At 40.9% G+C, this 21,894-nt stretch overlaps 1 protein-coding gene and 1 long non-coding RNA gene across 2 annotated transcripts; one reads left to right on the top strand and one right to left on the bottom strand.

Annotated features, from left to right (window-relative positions):
- Window positions 1-568: 568 nt before the first annotated feature.
- Window positions 569-5,111, bottom strand: LOC131251766 (pectinesterase). Its single transcript, XM_058252703.1, has 2 exons — window positions 4,102-5,111; window positions 569-1,476 (listed from the first exon to the last, which is right to left on the bottom strand). Exons 1-2 carry the CDS (start codon window positions 5,060-5,062, stop codon window positions 815-817), a joined length of 1,623 nt encoding a protein of 540 aa, XP_058108686.1. The 5' UTR covers window positions 5,063-5,111; the 3' UTR covers window positions 569-814.
- LOC131251767 (uncharacterized) lies at window positions 3,417-3,641 on the top strand. The gene is made up of 2 exons (XR_009174030.1): window positions 3,417-3,555; window positions 3,606-3,641. It is a non-coding gene; the product is annotated as an uncharacterized LOC131251767 (long non-coding RNA).
- Window positions 5,112-21,894: the final 16,783 nt, after the last annotated feature.

Genomic DNA, 21,894 nt, shown 5'->3' with positions numbered 1-21,894 from the left:
TCGTCAAACTCATGCAGACTTGACTCGATCTGAACTGAGAGGGTGAGTTGATCTGAATTGAGTCGACTTCGTTCAATTCGAACTGAAACCGAGTCGAGTTTAGGTCATCTAGTAACTCGACTCAATCCAAAACCCAAATCGTATATAAGTAAAACTCTAATTTGACAATTCAAATATGAGATATTCTGCAGTTGATGGAAAGGCTGCAATTTTAGTGGGTGCACTTAGGTTCCGAGCTGTGATTTCATCTCGTGGATACCTGCTACACCTGACTCGACTTGGTGTTACTCGGTACCTGTGACCAGGTTGAACTCGGTCTGGGTTAGTCCAGGCCAGACCCAGACTCAAATCGGATCAGGCATGCTAGACTCAGTACCGAGTCAGGTCTATTTCAAAACCGGGTCGAGTCAGGTCAACCCTACCTCGGTCCGACTCGATGCCCAGCTCTACCTTATATAGAAGGATCAGTCCATGGATGGTAACCCAAGTCGGCCCGAAAGGGCTGATAAGAGATGATACGACCGAGTTTCATGGTCGCCCACACAGCCCATCAAATCTCAACCGTCGATTAGATCTGAAGAAACATGCGATATTATTAACAGTTGGATCATATAATTCCCACACGTACAAACATTTATCTGGTGCGCGCATCCCTACTTGCAGGGGCACGTGCATGCACAATGGAAATAACAAAGCACACGTATGGCACGTATACACACATTTACACATCCCGCGTACCTCACGTACGGAACCTACCCGATAACACGATATGGACCATCTGTCCCACTTACAAACCACCTTCTATGCATCATAGCTAGAGTCCGGCGTCGAACGGGACACCAGTGGATGGCAACCATTGGTTGCCGGAGATAAACCCAGCGACAGTGAATTTGGACGCTTCAGATGCGCTGATCGATGAGTGATAACCGGGCCACCCGACCCGACCCGAAGTGGACGAACTAGGACCCGAATTCATGTACTCAGCATAATACAATGTCTTGAGGGCAAAACTCCCACTCCAAGGGTGCCATCCAGCTGAATTGATACCACTCAATGAAGATTGCATGATCACAGTCCTTGAATACTGTTTCCATGGCCTACCAAGATAAGTATCAGCCGTCCCTGAGATCCTGCAATTATGGATAGAGATTCCAGTGTTCTGATTTGCATCGCTACGGCCTTGAGCCGTCACGTAATTTTTCTGGCCGGATCCAGATTTAATGGCGTTGATGTTGCAAGATTGAAAGACGACGGCCGAATTTCCAAAGATGAAGTCGACGGTGCCGTAGATGTCAGTTTCCCGGTAGAATTGACGGTTGGATAGAGTGTAGAGTGTGTCCTGGTAACCTTGAATGGAGCAACGGTAGATCACCGATCGGTCCGATCCGACGCGTAGGGCTACGGCTTGGTTCTTGCTGGGGCCCGCACTGTTTACGAAGGTTATGTCACGAGCTATGAAGCCTTCGCCGGTGATGCCTGATAGAAATAGACCATATTTAATTACTGAAAGAGTAGTATGGGTGGTAACAAGGATAGACTATGACCCGCCAAGATTGGCTCTAGCCTTCCCTTTGTCTGTAAAACCGTGATTTCTCATTAATCTCACCAGAACTTTTCCAAATCTTACCACGTGATGTGAGCCAAAATCTCAACTGTGCCCGTGAACTTTTTGAGATCTTATCACGTGATGTAGGCCCAAAATCTCAACTATACCGATGAACTTTTCGAGATCTTATCACGTGATGTGAGACATAATCTCAACTGTACCTGTGATGCAATACTGGTGAAATTCTCTGTACACAACTTTTACATTGATCTAAAACTTGGGTGAGACATAACAAAAAGAAAATAATTTCTTTTGATTTTCATCTTTCTTTATCATGACTCACTAGAGCTTTACATCAGGGTGAAAATTTTGGGTTCGGGACGTGTATAGGTGAGCATGCCTCTTTCTCTCTATATGTTTGTAAAAATAAAATTGCCATGGGTTTTTACACACCCATAATGGTAGATTTACAAGAGTTTGAACACTAGGTCATGAGTTTGAGCACCTATTGTGGTGAAATCTTGCTATAACGTGAGTGCGTGTGTAACAAAAAAATAGAGAGTTTGGATTAAAAAAATTAAAGATGAATAAAAATTTGAAACAGTTCAATGCAAAATTTACAAGCTGGGGACTTGAAAAAGAAGAGTGTCTTTAAACTACATGCACATGGTCAACTTATAAAGACATGATCTAGCCAAATCAATAGCCTTGGGGTTAGATTTCAAGCGCAGGCTATCCCTAAGGTTAATTGTTAGACCGTATAGGGTCCTGCATGCAGCCCCAGCCTGGACCAATATGGTGCAGTACTAACCATGGGCCCACCTTGATGTATATTTTGCATTTCCACACCTTTCATCTGTTTTATCAGCTCATTTTAGAATAAGCTCATTTCAGAGTATGAAACCAAAAATTAATTAGATCCAAATCTAAGGTCTATCACACCACATGGTAGGAAGTGGTGATTGAACGCCCACTGTTAAAAACTTTCTAGGTCCTAGTCTATTGCCCACCGTGATATTTATTTGCCCTTCAACCTATTGATGAGGTCAAACAGGTCTAGTTGAAGGAAAAAAATATATATCAGCTTGATCCAAAACTTTTGTGGCCCTTAATTAGAGAAGTTTTTAATGGTCTGTTACCACAGCTTCCTCTGGTGTGGTCCACCTGAGACTTGGATCTACTTCATTTTTAGGCATGTGAACTAAGATGAGCTGAAAAAACAGATGAACAACATTGATATATAATTCATAAATCAAGATAGCCCCACAGTCAGGGCCACACCTAATCCACTCCCTACATGGTCAGGCTACCTGGCCCATCGCCGACGATGCTTATGGTAATTATTTAAACTATAAACTTAACGTTCCATTTACTTTCTTTTTTTCAACTCGAATAAAATCTATCTCACCAAACTAAACATCTACTTGTAGGACAACTCAATAAAGACAAAAAATACCCTTACTTTTTCGGCTACTTTTACCTAAAAGTCAGTAATATTTTTGTCTAATACACTCTTTTTGTATCTGAAAAATCTACTTTGACAACATAAGTTTTTGGCAATTAAAAAGAAAAATAAAAATAAAAAGGAACCGTGCTAATTTTTTCATCCCACAGTATCCGCAATCTATCCCAATCTAGACTCGCAGGTCATCCATTGAATGGCTACAAGATTCCAAATCTGGAAATTTCACAACCACCAAATCAATGACCTGGGTAACCAGGCCACGTGGCCCACGTGTACGGTCGTGTACATCCGTACACGTACCAACCGTACATTAGTTAGGTTCGGGACACAGCAAATCCTCCCTTGTTTGAAAGACAACAGATCCGACAATGACGAGATGTGCGGCCCACCATATCTTTATTGCATGCACCAGAAATGGATTTTGGGTTTATCCAAATCTCATCACCTTATTTAGGTGGATTTATGTGGGCCGTACGTTTCATCATCCACATTCCTAACTGGGCCTCCCTGTCTCCTAAAAGTGAAAAACATGGAATATGCTAAGGTGGGCCACCCTGCTTTAGGCCACCAGCTGGGCCGCCCGTGCATTATTAGGCGTCCAATAAATGTCCACCAATAGCATAGTCATATGGTCAAAGAATAGTAATTTTCTGTTCATAATACATCTAAAACTGGGACACATGATTGGACAGTTAGATGATCGTATTCCACCTATCAATCAGTGCCTGAGTATCATCTATACAACTCCGCCAGAGTATCAAAGTTTTTCTCATTTTTCATAGGTTTTCGTCCAAAGCCAGCGTGACGCACACAGTTGAGATCTAGACCATCCATTAGTGGCATCTACCAAGTGGGGTCAGATGGTTAGGATGATGGAGATGGATGAGATCTACACTGTCCATTAGGTGGTATCTACCATGTGCAGTCCATATTTAAAAAAATCACAACAGTCGGATCTTTAACCGTCATCAGGGCTTGCATATTTTTCCTGCAGCATCTATCTGTGGGCCACAACGATCAGATGGTTAAGATCCTACGATCATCCATTTTTTAATATCTAGAATTAAAAATAAAACTAGGATTATCATACCAACAGTTGCAGAAGCGAAGGTGCTCGAGCCGTCCTCGGCATTTTTATGACCGGTAATAACCGTTACGCCCTTCCCATCTCCCACTAGCATGACATTCTTCTGTTTGGCGGGAATCTTCACGTCCTCATTATAGGTCCCAGCTTTCAAATGAATTACCGTTCTGCCACTCCCCTCTCCCGCCGCTGAAACCGCTAGAAGCGCCTCACTTATAGTTGCATGTGTACCAGTCCCATCCATGGCCACTACAGCGTGTGGCCGGAGTTCATCCACGGAAGCTTCTAGAAGCTTCCTATCCGCCACAGATACCCACTCGGGGAATCCATCGGATAGCAATTTCCGGGTCCCACCGGATTTCACATGGCCCACTACGGATTTGTACAGTGCAAGTGAATTACTAATGAGCTTAGTCAGGTTACGTGCTCGCTCCATCATGGCCGTTGCTGTGGGAGATTGGATATTCTCCAGTCCATCGATGCATGTGACCTGATTCGTGAGGGCTGCGCTCAGCCATGTGTTGATGTCGTCGGAGGTCGAGCTCCTTTTGGGGTCCACAACGTCGGACAGTTGCATCAAGCTACTATCAAGTAGCTCGATGCAATCGTGCATGCCAGAGGGTGAGTGGGTTCCTAGCTTTTGATCTGAAACGGTGGGATCGTAGGCGAGGGTGAGGGCCTTGCGGGCGTGGGTGATGGAGAGCTGGACTGAGAGGTGGAAGAGGTCTTTTGGGGATTTTGGGGAAGAGCCTGCGGCTGAGGTAATAGCTTTGGAGACAATGGAGTGGGGAATATGAGAAGGTGTGGACTTTGGGTTGGGTTCTTGTAGTTTTATTGTTACAAAACATGAGAGTGTTGCAAGTGAAAGGAGTAAGAAGATTGAGCATGCCCATAAGATGAGTTTTTTTCTTTGGTCATTATGGTCTGAGGGCAGACGTTGATACGTGTTTGCACGTGTGAGAGACATGGTGTTTCTGTACGTGCGTGTTGGTGTGTTGCGTTGTGTGGAGAGAGAGAGAGAGAGAGAGAGAGAGAGAGAGAGAGAGAGAGAGAGAGAGAAGGGGGATTGGCAAATGATGAATAGATCACAAACACCATTGAGTTTATATAGGAAATTTCTTCATGGGAGGTAGCTCCTGTCACCTCAATCTCCAGCTAACGTAAAAGAGAGAGTGGTGGGACCACATAAACAGCTGAAAGCTTGCTACTAACAGTCCCACCAAATACCCCAAAAGGCCAACTCTCAAACTTACTTCACACGTCTACAAAGTCTTCTATTCATTCTTTTCAATGTTCTCTAACAAATTAGCAAAGAACTGATCGTTTACCCACTCCTAACCGTAGCATCCCCTTTTGGTCCACATGCACATATCAATGTCACACGTGTCATACACGTACCCTGATCTAAACCGTCCAAATTGTGGGGTCCATTTTTGGATCGGCCATGACCCAAAAACCGTCCCGATCAGATGATCCGAACCATCCAAATGCTTTCATAAAATGGATTGTCCAAATCCAAATAATTTCCAATATTTAATAGGAGGTTAGTGTTGTCTAATCAATCCAACTTAGTGGTTCTGCTTATCTGTAGTGGCTCCCATGATTTGGATTGCTTTGATTGATCTACATGTACGCCATGTATAAAGAAAAAGTGGCCACTTTTGGGCTTTCTGATTAGAAGGGCCTTAATTATCCAATTCCAGCTTTTCTCAAGGCTCTATCAATAATTTCCAATCATTTTCATGCACTCATATACTTTTCTATTAGAAAGATTTCCGTTCCTCGATTAATCAGCTTATTACTAGCGTTTAGAAGAAAAAGTGGCACTTGTGGCATCCATGGGGTTGATTTAGCGAGGAGATTTTGGTTATTAGATTATAGAAGAGATTTGAGAAGATTCCTTCTGATGTATGTGACATTTTGGCCTTAATTGGCTTTGAAATGCACAACAGATAGATTTTATCCATGAGCTCGAAATTCTATCATTTCCTAAAAAGGGTTTTACATATCCGACTAACTAAGCCTTTGTGGCCCACTGAATGACTGTATATGATATTTTCCACATCAACAAAGTTGCAGATGGTCCTCCCACCTTTCTTTTTTTTTAAAAAAAAAAACTAAAAAAACTAGCCTCAAGAGTAGAGATTTCAAAATTAAAGCAATCCATCTTCTTTTCAAAGGTCTATTAGTAAATTCCAATTACTTTCATTCATTAAACCCTTCATAGAGTAGAGATTTCAAAATTTTCCCTCCATGATTTTCATGATTCCATGGCTTCAACTTGTAGTTTATGCTAATCAACATACAACGTTGATACACGTCGTCGATCTGATTTGCCCATCTGAGTAAATCCTGACTTCAATGGATCGCCCAATTCAGTGGCCCTCTGAGTAGCCGATCCGTGACGAGATTACATGAGGGCTTTAAGGATTAACTACTATTTATCTGATTGCAACTTTGTTGATTATCTAGTTGTCAATCTTGGTATGGTTTGGGCCAACCATCTTGCTTTCAATTCCTTGTCAATGAGGCTTCAATCATTTTCATGAACTAATAGTCTTCCATAGGGAAGGGTTTAAGTCTTTGTGGTTAGTTCCACGATGGAAATGCTGACTTAGACGTGCCACCAAAGGGGTCGGGATAGCAACCTGACACGTTGTCAAGATTGTACGAGTGATTTGCCGTACTACGTTCATTACGTGACACACAAGCATTATTACTAAGGGGCAAAGATTATCCATTGAAAAAGTTTATCGGTGTCATTCCCTGTAAGTTTGTGTTTGGGAGATATGGTTTATGATGTGATCGGCCGGGTTTTCGATTGTGCATACTCTTCTTAATTTTAAGTATGGAAAACTAAAATCCTATGAGGTGCGGTTTCCGTTTTCCGCACCGCTATAGAATTCTAAGTTGATGGTTGGGCTTAGGAAAAAACTAATCCCAACACACTATAGTATTTCCAGATGCGACTTAAAGGGTTCTATGGACCCACGAAGAATCTCAATTATCACGCAGGGCTTGTTACGTTTGGATGCTACTTAAGAAATGAGTTGCTATCGTTTTAGTTAATTATAATTATTTACCAAAGATTAAGACTATTTTTAATCCTTACCAAAAAGAAATCCAACCTCATTTTTAAGTGGCACCTAAATTGCCTCATGGGAAAGTTTTGAAAGGATCAATATTTGTTGTCTACACATTTATAGGAATCATCTCAAGGTGGACCGTGATCTATGTGCTATTGAGTTAATCTTGAAAATGCAAAATTAAAATTTTGAAAATGATCATATCTCTGATTAACCCTAAAGATCTCTATTTTGATGATATATATAAAGCTTCTATATAAAAAAAATCATGAATCTGAACATGTTTTGTGAATTTGAACATGTCACTACTAATCTTTTAAATCAGGAGGCCTCTCCCTGATTTATTGCAGATGAATGAGAGATAAGAGTGAATCATATTAGCCATTGGATAAGACAAAGTTTAACACAAAATGTCCACACAGGTGGAACTCACACGTTACAGACATGTGATGGAGTGGAGAGAGGGTGATCTTACTCTCTTGTTAGACTTAATTTTTGCAGAATAAAGTATTAATTTATGCATTAATCATAGAGATTAAATAAGCATAATGATCAGAATCACTGTAATCCAACTCCATGTAATCCAACTGTTCTATCTAAATCTGTGTTTATGGGCATACCTAATAGTGGTCTTACATATTTCTCTACTTTTGTCTCTCTTCTCTTGGTAAAGTGACACGGGAAATGTCTAAGGCTCTTTTTAGGGCTTGCTTAGGATCTTTCCTCCCTAGGATATTATCTATTTACAAAAGTAGCATGTTGGGGTTTTATAAAAAACACCAATTATGGTACTTCTACAGTTTTTTTTTATATGTCCTTCCATATAATGAAATTATGTGATCTTATCTTATCCCATGTATGTATATCTGATCCAATTCTTTCACTGTGATGGTCATCCACCAAAGACCCAATGGTTATGCAAATTAAGTGGTGGACCCTCGGATTTGAATCATCATATTATCATCAAGTATGGTAAAAACAAATTAACGATCAAACTAAAAGTTAACGACTAAAAACAATTGCAAAATCTTTTAAAGCTTTTTTAAGTACTGGGCCCAAAGAAAAAAAGTCACTTAATGAACATTTGATCTTCAAAATTTACGCCATAAATAAGTTGATAGGAAACCAACAGATCCTTTGTTTACGTATGTGAGTATTAACGGAACTTATTAATAGATGCACCTAACCACACCCATTTTCATTAGCCACATGATGGCTTTGTAAAGCGAGCTAAAAATGCATATAATCAAGACTTTGAACCTTCACATACATCCTCAAGTCTATGGTTAAATAAGAACCAACGCATCCTTGATCAAGTCGATCATAGTCTAAACATGATACGCCTTTTGATATAGAGACTTAACCTTGATCTACCAATACAAGTATCTGTAGGTCCAACACTAGGAGCCTGCATCCATGACACACTCACGCTCTTATATAGAGTAGGGTAAAGGCACACCGACACATTACCATGTTTGATGGTAGAAACCTTTCATCCTAACTTGTCATCAATTATCTCACACCAGATGACTACATCTATTATGATCATAATTAATGATGATAACAACCACATATCTATTTTATAACTTGTTGGGTAGTCACGGTCTAAACGGGCATTAGGACCTTAAGACCCATGGACCACAACTCCCCCTTAGTTTGTAACTTTGTGTCCAATCTTAAATTTCCAAGGACATCCGGACATATTCCTCTCATTTAATTCTAGTTGATGTATGTATTTATACGCCTCCATATATTACTTATAGTATAGTAATATATTCATGTATATATAACACTTGGTCACTCTGATCTACAACTAAGATCATTGATATCACATCCACAACACTAGCAAGCAAGGTTTACATTGCTTTTTTTTAAACACAACTTTAACACAGCAAGCAAGGTTTACATTGCTTTTTTTTAAACACAACTTTAACACTGCCATGCGCTGTGATTGGGTATGAAGGTTATCTCCTATGGAGGGTTCTAATCTTTCAAGTTCATGAAAGGGATATTTGTAGAGAAAATTTGGTCATATTGGAGGAAAAAAATACGAGTGGTCCTTGTGATGGATGAATTGATAAGGACTGTACATAGGGGTGGGCCATCCCCTAGAAAGCGTCCAATCATGATGCGGTCTGCGTGTGAATCGCACTCTTGGTGGAGATACCAAATAAGTCCCTTTTGGAGATTGAAATGTGGCCAGTGAAGGCAATGGAGTGGCAGGCAATTGCAACGGATATGAGTATTTGGTTAGAGACGTTCGGTAGATGACAAGAACCTCTCCTGGATTGTCTATTGGAAATAGATCGAGAGTCTTCAGCGACTGGGATCGAGTCAAGACGTGCCCAAGTTGGAAGTTGGTTCGACTCGCCCGAGCAGGGGTTGACTCAGTCAATTCATGCCTGAAACGTGATGAGTGGGTCACTGATACATCTAATCCGTCCATTACGTGTGGTGGCTCAATTTATATGTGGCATCAAAAATTCAGACAGACCCAAAACTCAGGTGGGCCACACCATGTCAAATCATGCATAAAATTTCTAAAATATCATGGTATTATGACCTACATGCGTTTTGGAATGGCCTAATTTTTGGGTGTCTATTCATTTTAGTTGGCACATCTTCTGAATGGATTGGATGGACAATGGAAACATGATGGGCCCCACATACAATCTGGACGGTCTTTAATACTGGGCATCACTGGTTCATTTGTTTTATGTGGGTTGAGTGTGTGGATTTTTGGGTGGCTCGGAGAACCTGAGGAGGCGAACATGATGGACGGCTTGGATGTCATGTACGAATCAAAGTGGACCATTGCTGAAATAACTAGGATGACACACATCTACGTTTTTGTGCGTGCGTGCGTGCGTATGAGAGAGATACGTCCATGTTTGTTTACGAGAGAGACAGTATGTTGATACATTAGACTACTGTGTTAGTTTTGCCCCATTTAAAAAAATGGTGGTTACCCTTCAAACGTACACATTAGGTAGATGTGAGGTTCAGACTGTCAAAATTGCTGACCTAATCGTTGATGGGGCATAATTGAAAATTTCCACTGAGATGATGGTATTAATCCATCTGATTTGGACCACTCACTACTTTACTATTTACCATCCATTAAATGGATGGCTAGGATTATGTGATCAGTTTGATTTTAGATCTATGCTACATTCACAGTGGGACCCACAATTCGGATGATCTGCCTGGTGGGGCCTCGGGGCCACATGTGAGGAGGATGAGCTACCACCATTTTTTAAATCATTCCAAACTCACACAGTAGGGCCGTACACGAGTCAAGCTAGCTCGAAAAGCTCGCTCGACTCAGCCCGAGTAAGATCGAATTGACTCGGCTTGAAATGCCGATTCGAGGTGAGTCAAGCTTGTTTTCTAAAGCTCGAGTTGAGTTCAAGCCGAGTTTGAACATGGTGCATTTCAACTCGACTCGACTCGAAACTTGAGCTCTATAATTTTTTCTTGCAAGTAATATATATATATATATATATATATATATATATATATATATATATATATATATATATATATATATATATATAACTTTAAAAAAAAAAAAGATTAAAACTTAAAAGTTTTTACTAAAAAACCCTACCCGATTGCGATTGATTGAGTCGGGTTGGGGTTTGGGTCGAGGTGGGGGCCGGGTAAGGTCGGGTTGGACACTGGGTTGAGTTGGGTGTGGGTTTGGGTCAGGCCAGATACTGGATTAACATATGAACAAGCTTGACTCGACTTGAAGTAAGCTCAACTCAACTCGAATCACAACTTGACATGAGATTGACTCGAAAGCTTTAGCAAACAAGTCAAGCTTCAATGGTGAGCTCGAGAGTGAGCTTGAGCTCGAGCTGAAGCACAAGTATATCATGAACGACTCAAAGCCGAGCTTTGCCCAGCTCCACCCGACTCGGATCCATGTACAACCCTATCACACAGGAATGTAATTCATGTTAGTGCTAGCGTCGGATGCTAATTAGGACTACGAGAGTGTGCTTGCCTCACAGCTTGATGATGGTAACGATCAGATTTCTGAGATATAGCATCTAATCAGACTCCCAGAGTGGATAACGTCTCGCACATATGTTCCTCTCTTCCACGTGTTAAATACGTGCACTTCAGCATTGAGAGAGATGCTGGGCCCCGTGATGTAGCCTTTGATTCCATCCATGAAGGGATATGATAAAATCTGGACAGCTGGATCTCACAAGCAATAGACGTGTCATATGTGCACGTCAATCCGTGCTGTCCATGTACTGGGCCCCATTTCCAATGGAATACGCCAGAAAGTCCCCATGACCGGACATCTGCAAGCATGCAATTCCTGACCATCGAATGGACGGTTAAAATAAAAGCTGCCGGCGGTTCCAATTCAATGGCCAAAAAGCAGGCGGATAAGTTCGTAATCAGTATGATTTCCAATCCATTGCTTGCAGGATTCGATCCAAACCGTCCATTCAGTATATACGATAGTGAATGGGCCATAGTAAAAAAACAACACTCTTTTGACTGTCCTAACTGTTAATGGGAAAAGGGTCACTTATTAGATGGTTTTTATAGTCCAATCAAAGAAATTTTTAGTTGATGGTTAATCAACTGCTGGGCCTACGGAATGGATGGTTAGGATCACCCCACACGTGTGCGATATTTATGATATCAGATATGGAGGGATGAAAATGTCCGTGCCTCGTAGGGGCACTGGATCAGCTCCTCCCCAATTATATATGTGTGGGGCAACAGAGATTATGTCACTAATGGCAATATTTCTCAGACTGAGATTGATACGATGTGTGGCCTACAATTCAAATCATTTACTTAAAATAAGAAAAGAACTTTGATGCTCTGGCAGGTAATGGATAATACACAGGCCCTTAGAAATGGCATACGTGGTAGACAAGTAATTCCAATTAAAAATGAGAAATTGTCCAGTGCTGTCAGAGGACTATTAATTATAGTGCTCCTAGTTGTATTGAACACTTATACAATCCAATCCCTTGATCTGGACCGTTTATTAGGTCCAACGCGCATTTCATCAGTTACCACCCAGACATGACACTGATCTGACCGTTTATCAATGTCCTTTAATATGGACGGTCAATATATTTTACACGAAAAAGGTCCTATAAACTAGTCGATCCATCTATTTATTAGATGCCATAATGCATTGCTGATGATTCTAAAGAATCGCTTCTACTAGGCAATTGTAACCATCCGATCCATGACATGGAAAAAGGATGACTGTAAAAAATATCCCAAATCAGGGATAGATGGGACCGTCTAATCAGTTCCATTTTTTTCCCTTGTAGCTAAACAGATGTGCTCTGGACTTAATGGACAGTTCAGATCCATTGATTAGACTGTCCAAATGAACCAGTGCAACTAAGAGTATCATAACTGAACAATACCCAGAGAGCAGTGGAACATTTCTCATTAAAAATCATGCTTATTTGGGTATCTTACTATTGTTTGGTGGATATTTAATGGACCATGGCAATGAAAATTATCCAATGTTTATATTTTAATGAACAAGCGTGAAGGAATCAGAGGTTAGGAATATTCAACTAAATTCGATTTTGGGACCATGACTAAATGATCGTGGGTTCGTCACTTTAGTTGGCATGATTCGAGTGATGCATGCCACGTATGGAATTTTGAGTGACGTATATCAAGTGCCACATTCTACCTGAGTATAAAAAAGCTGATTGGGTAGTCTAGCATCTCACCATAAAATGACGTGGCAAGATTTGATTGGCCGGTACCAAACAGCCAGGTAAAAAGCTGGAAGGTGATTGGCGTGGCTCGGCGGATCCCCAGTCCACCGAGGCGGGTGGGACCCCTTGGGCTTACAGTGATGTATGTACTTTAAATCCACACGGTCCAGCCATTTTGACAGTTCATTTTAGGGAATTATTAAAAAAATGAAGCAAACCCAAATCTTAGGTGGACCACACCACAGGAAACAACCTTAATTGAATCCCCACTATTAAAATCTTCATGGATTCCACCCGAACGTTTATTTTCCATCCAACTAGTTGAGAAGGTCAACATTTTCGTAAGATTACACAAACCTAAATGAAAATAAAACACAAATATAAGCTTTTTTTTAAATTTTTTTTATTTTTATGATTGGTGTTTAATATCTACAGTGTCACCTCGTTTCAACACCGAGGTCTTGGTATCTACTCGCTGTCGGGTGGCTGAGAGTGAAGTGTGAACTGACGGTCAGTATACCGACAAACTAACCAGAAGTTCGGTGTATTACAGTCCTATGTTTGTTGTGGTGCAGGTTTCACCGCAGGCCAGGCCAAAAATAGGTCAGGCTATGATTGATGTGATGTGGTGCGGTACATAGGCTCGCAGTAATCGTGTCAGAGTGGGGATCACATAGTAGAATCGTACGGATCGGATCACTTCTTGAAAAGTTGCTACACTTCTCCGGAAAGGAAACGGATTGGCTACTCGCCCTCCCACCGGCCCCGTGGTTGGTGGTCTGTCCTAGTGGGCCCACCATGATGTATACGTTTCATCCATTTTGTTAATCTATTCTGTTAATTCATTTTTACAAATCATTTTAGTGATTTATCCTATAAATGAGATGGATAGAATCTCAGGTGGACCACACCACAAGAAAATAATAGTGATCGGATATCCACCATTAAAATCCTCCTAAGGTCCACTGTGCTGTTTAATTGACATCCAACCTGTTGATTAGGTCATGCAAGCCGAAGATAAAAAACAAAAATCATCTCGATCCGAAACTTTTGTGGCCCTTGAAAGGTTTTTCAAGGGTCGACACTCATTCAACGCTGTTTCCTGTAACGAGGTTAACTTGAGATTGGGATATATCTCATTTTTTGTCTTGTCTTATAAAAAAATATATTAACGGCGTAGATAAAACACGTACATCATTGTGGGGCCCACATAGCACCGAGCATCAGCCATTGGCTGATGGCTAGGAGAGTAGCCAATCCCTTCCCAGAAAGGAAACTTTTATGGCCCCAAATTGTTTTTTTAAGGTCGACGCTCATTCAAAAATGTTTCCTGTAATGTGGTCCATTTAAGATTGGGATATAACTTATTTTTGTTGTCAGATCATAAAATGATCTGTTAAATTAGATGGACGGAATGGATGAGACACATACATTGTGGTGGGTCCCACGGAGCACCAACCAGCAGCCCGTCCAAACACAATCACTATATGCATTCTGGGTTGCCATTGGCGCATCCAAACATGCTATACCTCGGCTGCTGGATACAGCAATCCAGTGGGATTGCATGTAATCCGCGGACACTATCTTGAAAGGCATGCAATCCAGCCTAATACTATCCAATCCCATCCGGCGTGCCCGTCCAAACACGCCCTTAGGGCCCGTTTGGCTGGTCGGATTGGAAGGGCTTGGATGGTATTAGAAGGGATTGAAAGTTAAATCCTAGGATTGGCCCGGCGTGCCAAACAGAGCCGGTGATCTAATCCCATTCCCATGGATCTTAAGACAATCCACTGACAACACCATCATTACCTTTAAATCCCATCCAATCAAACCTACTCCTTTCAAATTTGCCCGGGACGTGTTTGGTTTGAGGGATTGGAAGGGATGAGAAGGTTTAATCCCAGGATTGCCCGGGCGCGCCAAACAGATTGGATATAGCAATCCAGGGATATTGCAATCCCATGGATCTCCAGACAATCCACTGACAGCATCATCATTACTTAGAAATCCGGCCCATCCACCCTAATACCATTCAATCCCTCCCAATCCATTCGGTCAAACGGGCCCTTACTTTTCACAGCTTTGAAAGTCTGGCAGTTAACTACGCTTGTTTTACAGCATCACTTTGAAGCCGAATCCAACGGCTAGGATCATTTAATCTATTGGTACTTCTAATCATTTTTCATCCACAGCATGGAAAACTAGATAAACGGTACCAAAATGACTAGTCGAGATGTACTATGGAGACATGAAGCTACCATATTCCGGTGCTCCCGGGTCCACCATATCTTCTCTCTGTAAGATGTATATACGTTGGACGACCGGCAGTAGCATTTACATGTGCATGGTCTCTCACGTCGACTACAATAACCTTTTCCATGCTTCTTCCATTCTTTAAGATTTTAATGAACTTCACCTGAGAAAAGCATTGGCAGTCCAATATGGGAACATAAATCACTTGAAGGTCCACTATAAAAGGGGACTGATCAGAACCGTTCATCCTGTATAACCCCACCATGATCGGTCATTCTTTGAAAATCCAGCTCCATGGATGATCTAATGGCTCTCATTGTTTCCTGCTAATGGACGGTTAAATCTAGAAAAGGACAAACATTTACATTGGGCCAGGATCGTCCAATCGAAGATCACTTGCAGAGTAAGCCGTCTAAGTTGATGAATGGCTACAGTCACCAGGGACCCACGTATGACGATGGACACATCTACTATAATTTTTGGGTCGCCCGCGGGACTACTAAATCCAGTGCTCCCTCAGGCTTTGAAGAAAGTAAAGGACAGGAAGGCACATGGAAGCTTCGTTTGAAGATGACACCGTTGGAAAGCTGCCTTCAGCCTTCTGCCGGTGGTGGGGCCCAGTACGGTCAAGCGGCCGTGATGACCTTGATGCACTTCAACTGTACTGAAAGTATACAATAAAAAACAGTCATTGAAAATGAGTGGTTTTGGTTCATTTGCTACACTGCACCGCACATGTGGATGCATGGCTAGTGAATCAGTGAATCAGGACCGTCCATCTGGTGGTCATTAACATTGATGGTGCATGGAACGAGAATCATAACTGTTGATTCAAGCCTTCAGATTGATGGGATGTTACATTAGATTTATGGAACATTGAAGCGCTTCATATTTCACCGTTGATTGCATGCACACGTGTACATCACTCTCTCTTCCGCATACATGTGGGTGAGCGCATGCACACGTATAATTTTATGCTCATGCACGCGTGCATGCACACGAACATACTTATGGAAGCGGATTGTGTAGTGAGGCGCCCACCACCACGGTACTGTGGTGTGAAGACCCTGTGGGGCCCACTGTTGTTTATGTTTTATCCACACCGTCCATCCATTTTTAAAGATCATTTCAGGAATTTAAACACATACAAAGCACAAGTGGACCACACCACAGAAAACAGGGGGAATTGAACGTTTACTGTACAAAACTTCTCGGGGGCCACAGAATTTTTGGATCATGATGATATTTGTGTTTTCCCTTGATCCAGATCAGATCTATGAAACCTTACGAACATGTTGGATGACAACTAACCATCATTGTTCGCCTTAGATGGTTTCAACCGTAGACATCATTATCCATACTTTTTCCTATTGTGTGGTCCATCTGACCTTTGGATATGCTTCAATTTTGGGCCTATACTAAAATGATCTGGAAAAACTGATGGACGGCATGGATAAAATTAAAAAAACATCACTTTGGGCCTACATAGTCTTCATACCACGGTAAAGGTAGGTGACCGCCTCACTCCACAACGCGCGGGCCGCGCCCCATACTCAGACGAGAATTTTACCACTGTACGACCCGTTTATGGCCCATTTACCCGCTTACGCCCACCCCATTTTACCTGACCAGAATAAGCCCCGGCTGTACGGACTTGCCAAAGGTCGAAAATGACCCTGCTTTTCTCTTCAAGCGGATCGGCTGGTGCTCGAAGAAGAGCGCTGACGCTCCTAAAACTCCGGGTTGTACGGACGGTTCAAAAGAGATCGACGTTGTATGAGCCCCACAGTTATGTGTTTATTAAATCCACAACGTTCATCCATATTTCGAGATCATTTCGGAGCATTATCCAAAAAAAAAAAAAAAAATAAATTATATCCAAAGATCAACTGGACCACACCACAAAGAGCAGCGGGAAAATTGATTTTCACCGTTAAAAATTTTGTAGGGCCCACCATAACATTTATTTTCCATCTAATATATTCATAAGGTCACAAAGACCTAGATAAAGAGGTAAAACAAATTTCATAATGATCCAAAACTTCTATAACCCTAAAAGGGTTTCAATGGTAGACGTTCAATTCCCCACTGCCTTTTACAGTGTGGTCCGCTTGATAGTTAGATTTATCGTATTTTTCGTCTCAAGCCTTAATATGAGCTCACAAAATATATGGATGGTTTTGATATAACACAGACCTCATGATGGGACCCACAAAAGCAATGAAAATTCCACAGTAAAAAAACAAAAACAAATTGCTACCCCAGTCTAGCAGAATTTTATTTTATTTTTTACGGGAAGAACCTTTTCCCCAATACATTTTTCTCTAATACATAATCATGTGAATATGTATATATAAGTATATAAACCTATTCTTCTATCTTTTAATTCACTTCTTTGTCTATTTGTTAAACAAACATATCTACTAAACTAGAATGAGTTACTTAACGCATCACATAGGATTTTGGGGTAGGAGAAGCTAATTTAGCCAACCAAGGCAATTATTTTCCAAAATTCTATTGGGTTGATAGTCAAAAATCCATTTCATTCACTTCGCGGTCAATTTCATTCATTTCACGGTCCATTTCATTCATTTCGCGGTAAATTTCATTAACTTCGCGATCAATTCCATGCATTTCACAGTGAATTTCAGCAAATTCTCTTCACTTTATGGTCAATTCCATGAATTTCGAAGTCAATTCCCTTCACTTCACGGTCAATTCCATGCATTTCATAGTCAATCCTGGTGATTCTCTATCACTTCATGGCCAATTCCATGCATTTCACGGTCAATTCCCCTCACTTCACGGTCAATTCCGTGCATTTCATGGTCAATTCCCTTCATTTTACGGTCAATTCCATGCATTTCATGGTCAATACTGGTGATTCCGCTTCACTTCACGGCCAATTCCATGTATTTCACGATCAATTCCCTTCACTTCATGGTCAATTCGATGCATTTCACGGTCAATTCCCTTCACTTCATGGCCATTTTTATGCATTTTACGGTCAATTCCGGTGATTCTACTTCACTTCACGGTCAATTCTATGTATTTCACGGTCAATTCCTTTCATTTCACGGTCAATTCCATGCATTTCACAGTCAATTCCCTTTACTTTACGGTCATTTCCTTGCATTTCATGGTCAATTCACTTCACGGTCATTTCCAGCGATTCCGTTTCATTTTACGGGCATTTCCATACATTTCACGGCCAATTCCCTTCACTTCACGGTCATTTCCATGCATTCATGGTCAATTCGCTTGACTTCACGGTCATTTCCATACATTTTACGGTCATTTTTGGTGATTCCGTTGCATTTCACGGTCATTTCCATGCATTTCACGGTTAATTCCCTTCACTTTATGGTCATTTCCATGCATTTCACGGTCATTTCTAATAAATCCGTTTCATTTTACGGTCATTTCTATGCATTTCATAGTCAATTCCCTTCACTTCACGGTCATTTTCATGCATTTCACGGACAATTCGCTTCACTTCACGGTCATTTTCATGCATTTCACGATCATTTCCGGTGATTCCGTTTCATTTCACAGTCATTTCCATGCATTTCACGGTCAATTCGCTTCACTTCACGGTCATTTCCATGCATTTCACGGTCAATTCGCTTCGCTTCATGGTCATTTTCATGCATTTCATGGTCAATTCCCTTCATTTCATGGTCATTTCCATGCATTTGACGGTCAAATCCCTTCACTTCATGGTCATTTTCATGCATTTCACGTGAAGTGAAATGAAATCGCTGGAAATGACTGTGAAATGCATGGAATTGACCGTGAAGTGAAGCGAATTAACTGTGAAATGCAGGGAAATGACTGTGAAGTGAAGGGAATTGGTCATGAAATGCATTTAAATGATCGTAAAATGAAATGAAATCGCCGAAAAGGACCGTGAAATGCATGGAAATGACCATAAATTGAAACGAATTGACCATGAACTGAAGGGAATTGACTGTGAAATGCATGGAAATGACCTTGAAATGAAACGGAATTGCCGGAAATGACTGTGAAATGCATAGAAATGAATGTGAAGTGAGGGAAATTGACCATGAAATGCATTGAAATGACCGTGAAATGAAACGGAACCGGTGAAATTGACCGTGAAATGCATGGAAATGACCATGAAGTGAAATGAATTGACCGTGAAATGCATGGAAATGACCGTGAAGTGAAGGGAATTGACCGTGAAATGCATGGAAATGACTGTGAAATGAAACAGAAATGCCAGAAATGACCGTGAAATGCATGGAAATGACCGTCAAGTGAAATGAATTGACCATGAAATGCATGGAAATGACCGTCAAGTGAAGACCGTGAAATGCATGGAAATGACCATGAAATGCATAGAAATGACCATGAAGTGAAGCGAATTGACCTTGAAATGCATGAAAATGACCGTGAAGTGAAGGGAATTGACAATAAAATGCATGGAAATGACTGTGAAATGAAACGAAATTGTCAGAAATGACCATGAAATGCATGGAAATGATCGTAAAGTGAAGTGAATTGACTGTGAAATGTATGGAAATGATCGTGAACTGAAGGGAATTGACCGCAATATGCATAGAAATGACCGTGAAATGAAACGAAATTGCTGAAAATGACCGTGAAATGCATAGAAATGACCGTGAAGTGAAGCGGATTGACCGTGAAATGCATGGAAATGACCGTGAAGTGAAGTGAATTGACCGTGAAATGCATGGAAATGACTGTGAAGTGAAGAGAATTAATCATGAAATGAAACGGAATCACAAAAAATGACCGTAAAATGCATGAAAATGACCGTGAAGTGAAGCAAATTGACCGTGAAATGCATGGAAATGACCGTGAAATGAAACGGAATTGTCGAAAATGACCGTGAAATGCATAGAAATGACCATGAAGTGAAGCAAATTGACTGTAAAATGCATGGAAATAACCGTGAAGTGAAGGGAATTGACCGTGAAATGCATGGAATTGACCGTGAAATACATAGAATTGACTATGAAGTGAAGCGGAATCGCCGGAATTAACTGTGAAATGCATGGAAATGATCGTGAAGTGAAGGGAATTGACCGTGAAATGCATGGAATTGACCGTGAAGTGAAGGGAATTGACCGTGAAATACATGGAATTGACTGTGAAGTGAAGCGGAATCGCCGAGATTGACCGTGAAATGAATGAAATTGATCGTGAAGCAAATGAAATGAATGAAATTGACTATGAAGTGAATGAAATGGATTTTCAACCATCGACCTAATGGAAACTTGGAAAATAAACAGGTTGGTTGGCTAAAATAGCTTCTCGTACCCCAAAATCATATACCCTATATCAAGTAATTAATTTTGGTTTAAAAGATATTCTTGTTAAATGAATAAAGAAAAAAATGAAAAAAAGAGAGATTTTTTTTATATATGCTTATATATATATTTATATAAATATATATTAGAGAAAAATGTAGGTAGAATAAAGTTATCCATGTAAAAAAAAAAAGTGCACAGGTAGATGTGGGGCCCACAAAATCATGAACATTTGAGAGTGGGGCCCATTCAAAATATCATGGGGCCCACGATGTGACCCATCCAATTTTTTTTAAAAAATCAGGCGGCACTACCGCACAGACGTCCAGAGGAGGTCAACAGTTTTACTGCCAAATAGCCAATATTGATGCCCGTATTAATTTATCAATGGCTACGGTTAAAATCCGTAGCCAGATGGAGCGCAACTTTCCTCCAGCAACCTCTCCGATTGAAGGAAAAAGCAGGGGCATTTTCGATCTTTGGCAAGTCGTCCGTACCGCTGGGGCTTATTCTGGTCAGGTAAAAAGGGGTGGGCTTAAGCGGGTAAATGGGCCATAAATGGGTCGTACAGCGGTAAATTTCTCTACTCAGACGAGAAAATATTCGCGTACCACGTTGTATTGAATTTTTAATAAACAACGTCTTTGGTTTCTGATAATTTATCATTTAATGTAAAATCAGATCTGTGAAATTGGTGGATCATACCATGAGGATTACCTAGAAAACAAATAGGAAGAATCCAACTATTGAATGGGCCACATCATACACTTAAGACCACCGGCTATTCATCTGTATCAGCTATTTTTCCTCATCTGATGAATGGATCATACTGTTTTTCTCCGTACGAGATAATTATACTTGGTCCCACCTTTACACGGATCAGATCTCATAGAAAATCATCATGTTGTCAGGAAAGAAGTGTTGCATGTTAAAGTTCCATTCATGCATGCATACGTACATGTAACTCTTTCCCACGCATACATACAAGACGAACGAAAATGCACGTGTGAACGCTATTTTTAATTTTCCTTTTCCATCACTAAAGATTTTTTTGATGGGATACTGACCGGACATTGAAAACCGAGCAAGTTGTAAAGGGACGACCAGATGAGGACATAAAGGGCAGCAATAATACGCATACATTCCATCATTGGTGGGCCACCCCCCTTGAATAGATGGATGCAACACTAATTAAAATAGACTTTTAGTAAGTCCATGCGGTCTACATCACAGGCTCCAATCCTATTGTCTGAGATTCCACTCATTACCATTTTGTGGCCCACTTTCCTTCTCTTGGGATGGGGCAATGCTTGCTCAAATTCAAATAAGTAGCTGTTAGTGATTGTGATGTAAAGCAGGTCGCAAATGTATTTCTAGCAAGTTAAAAAATATTCAAATGGTAGCGGATGTAGTTTATCAAATTTGAACCCAGTCTAATAT

Source organism: Magnolia sinica, chromosome 7, assembly GCF_029962835.1.
Source record: "Magnolia sinica isolate HGM2019 chromosome 7, MsV1, whole genome shotgun sequence".
Taxonomy (NCBI): Eukaryota; Viridiplantae; Streptophyta; class Magnoliopsida; order Magnoliales; family Magnoliaceae; genus Magnolia; species Magnolia sinica.
This window is presented reverse-complemented; position numbering and strand designations above follow the sequence as displayed.

Coding starts and splice junctions, on each gene's coding strand:
- LOC131251766 (XM_058252703.1), bottom strand. CDS start 5,062: ATGTCTCTCACACGTGCAAACACGTATCAACGTCTGCCCTCAGACCAT. Junction 1,477..4,101: donor CTTCGCTTCTGCAACTGTTG/GTATGATAATCC, acceptor TATTTCTATCAG/GCATCACCGGCGAAGGCTTC.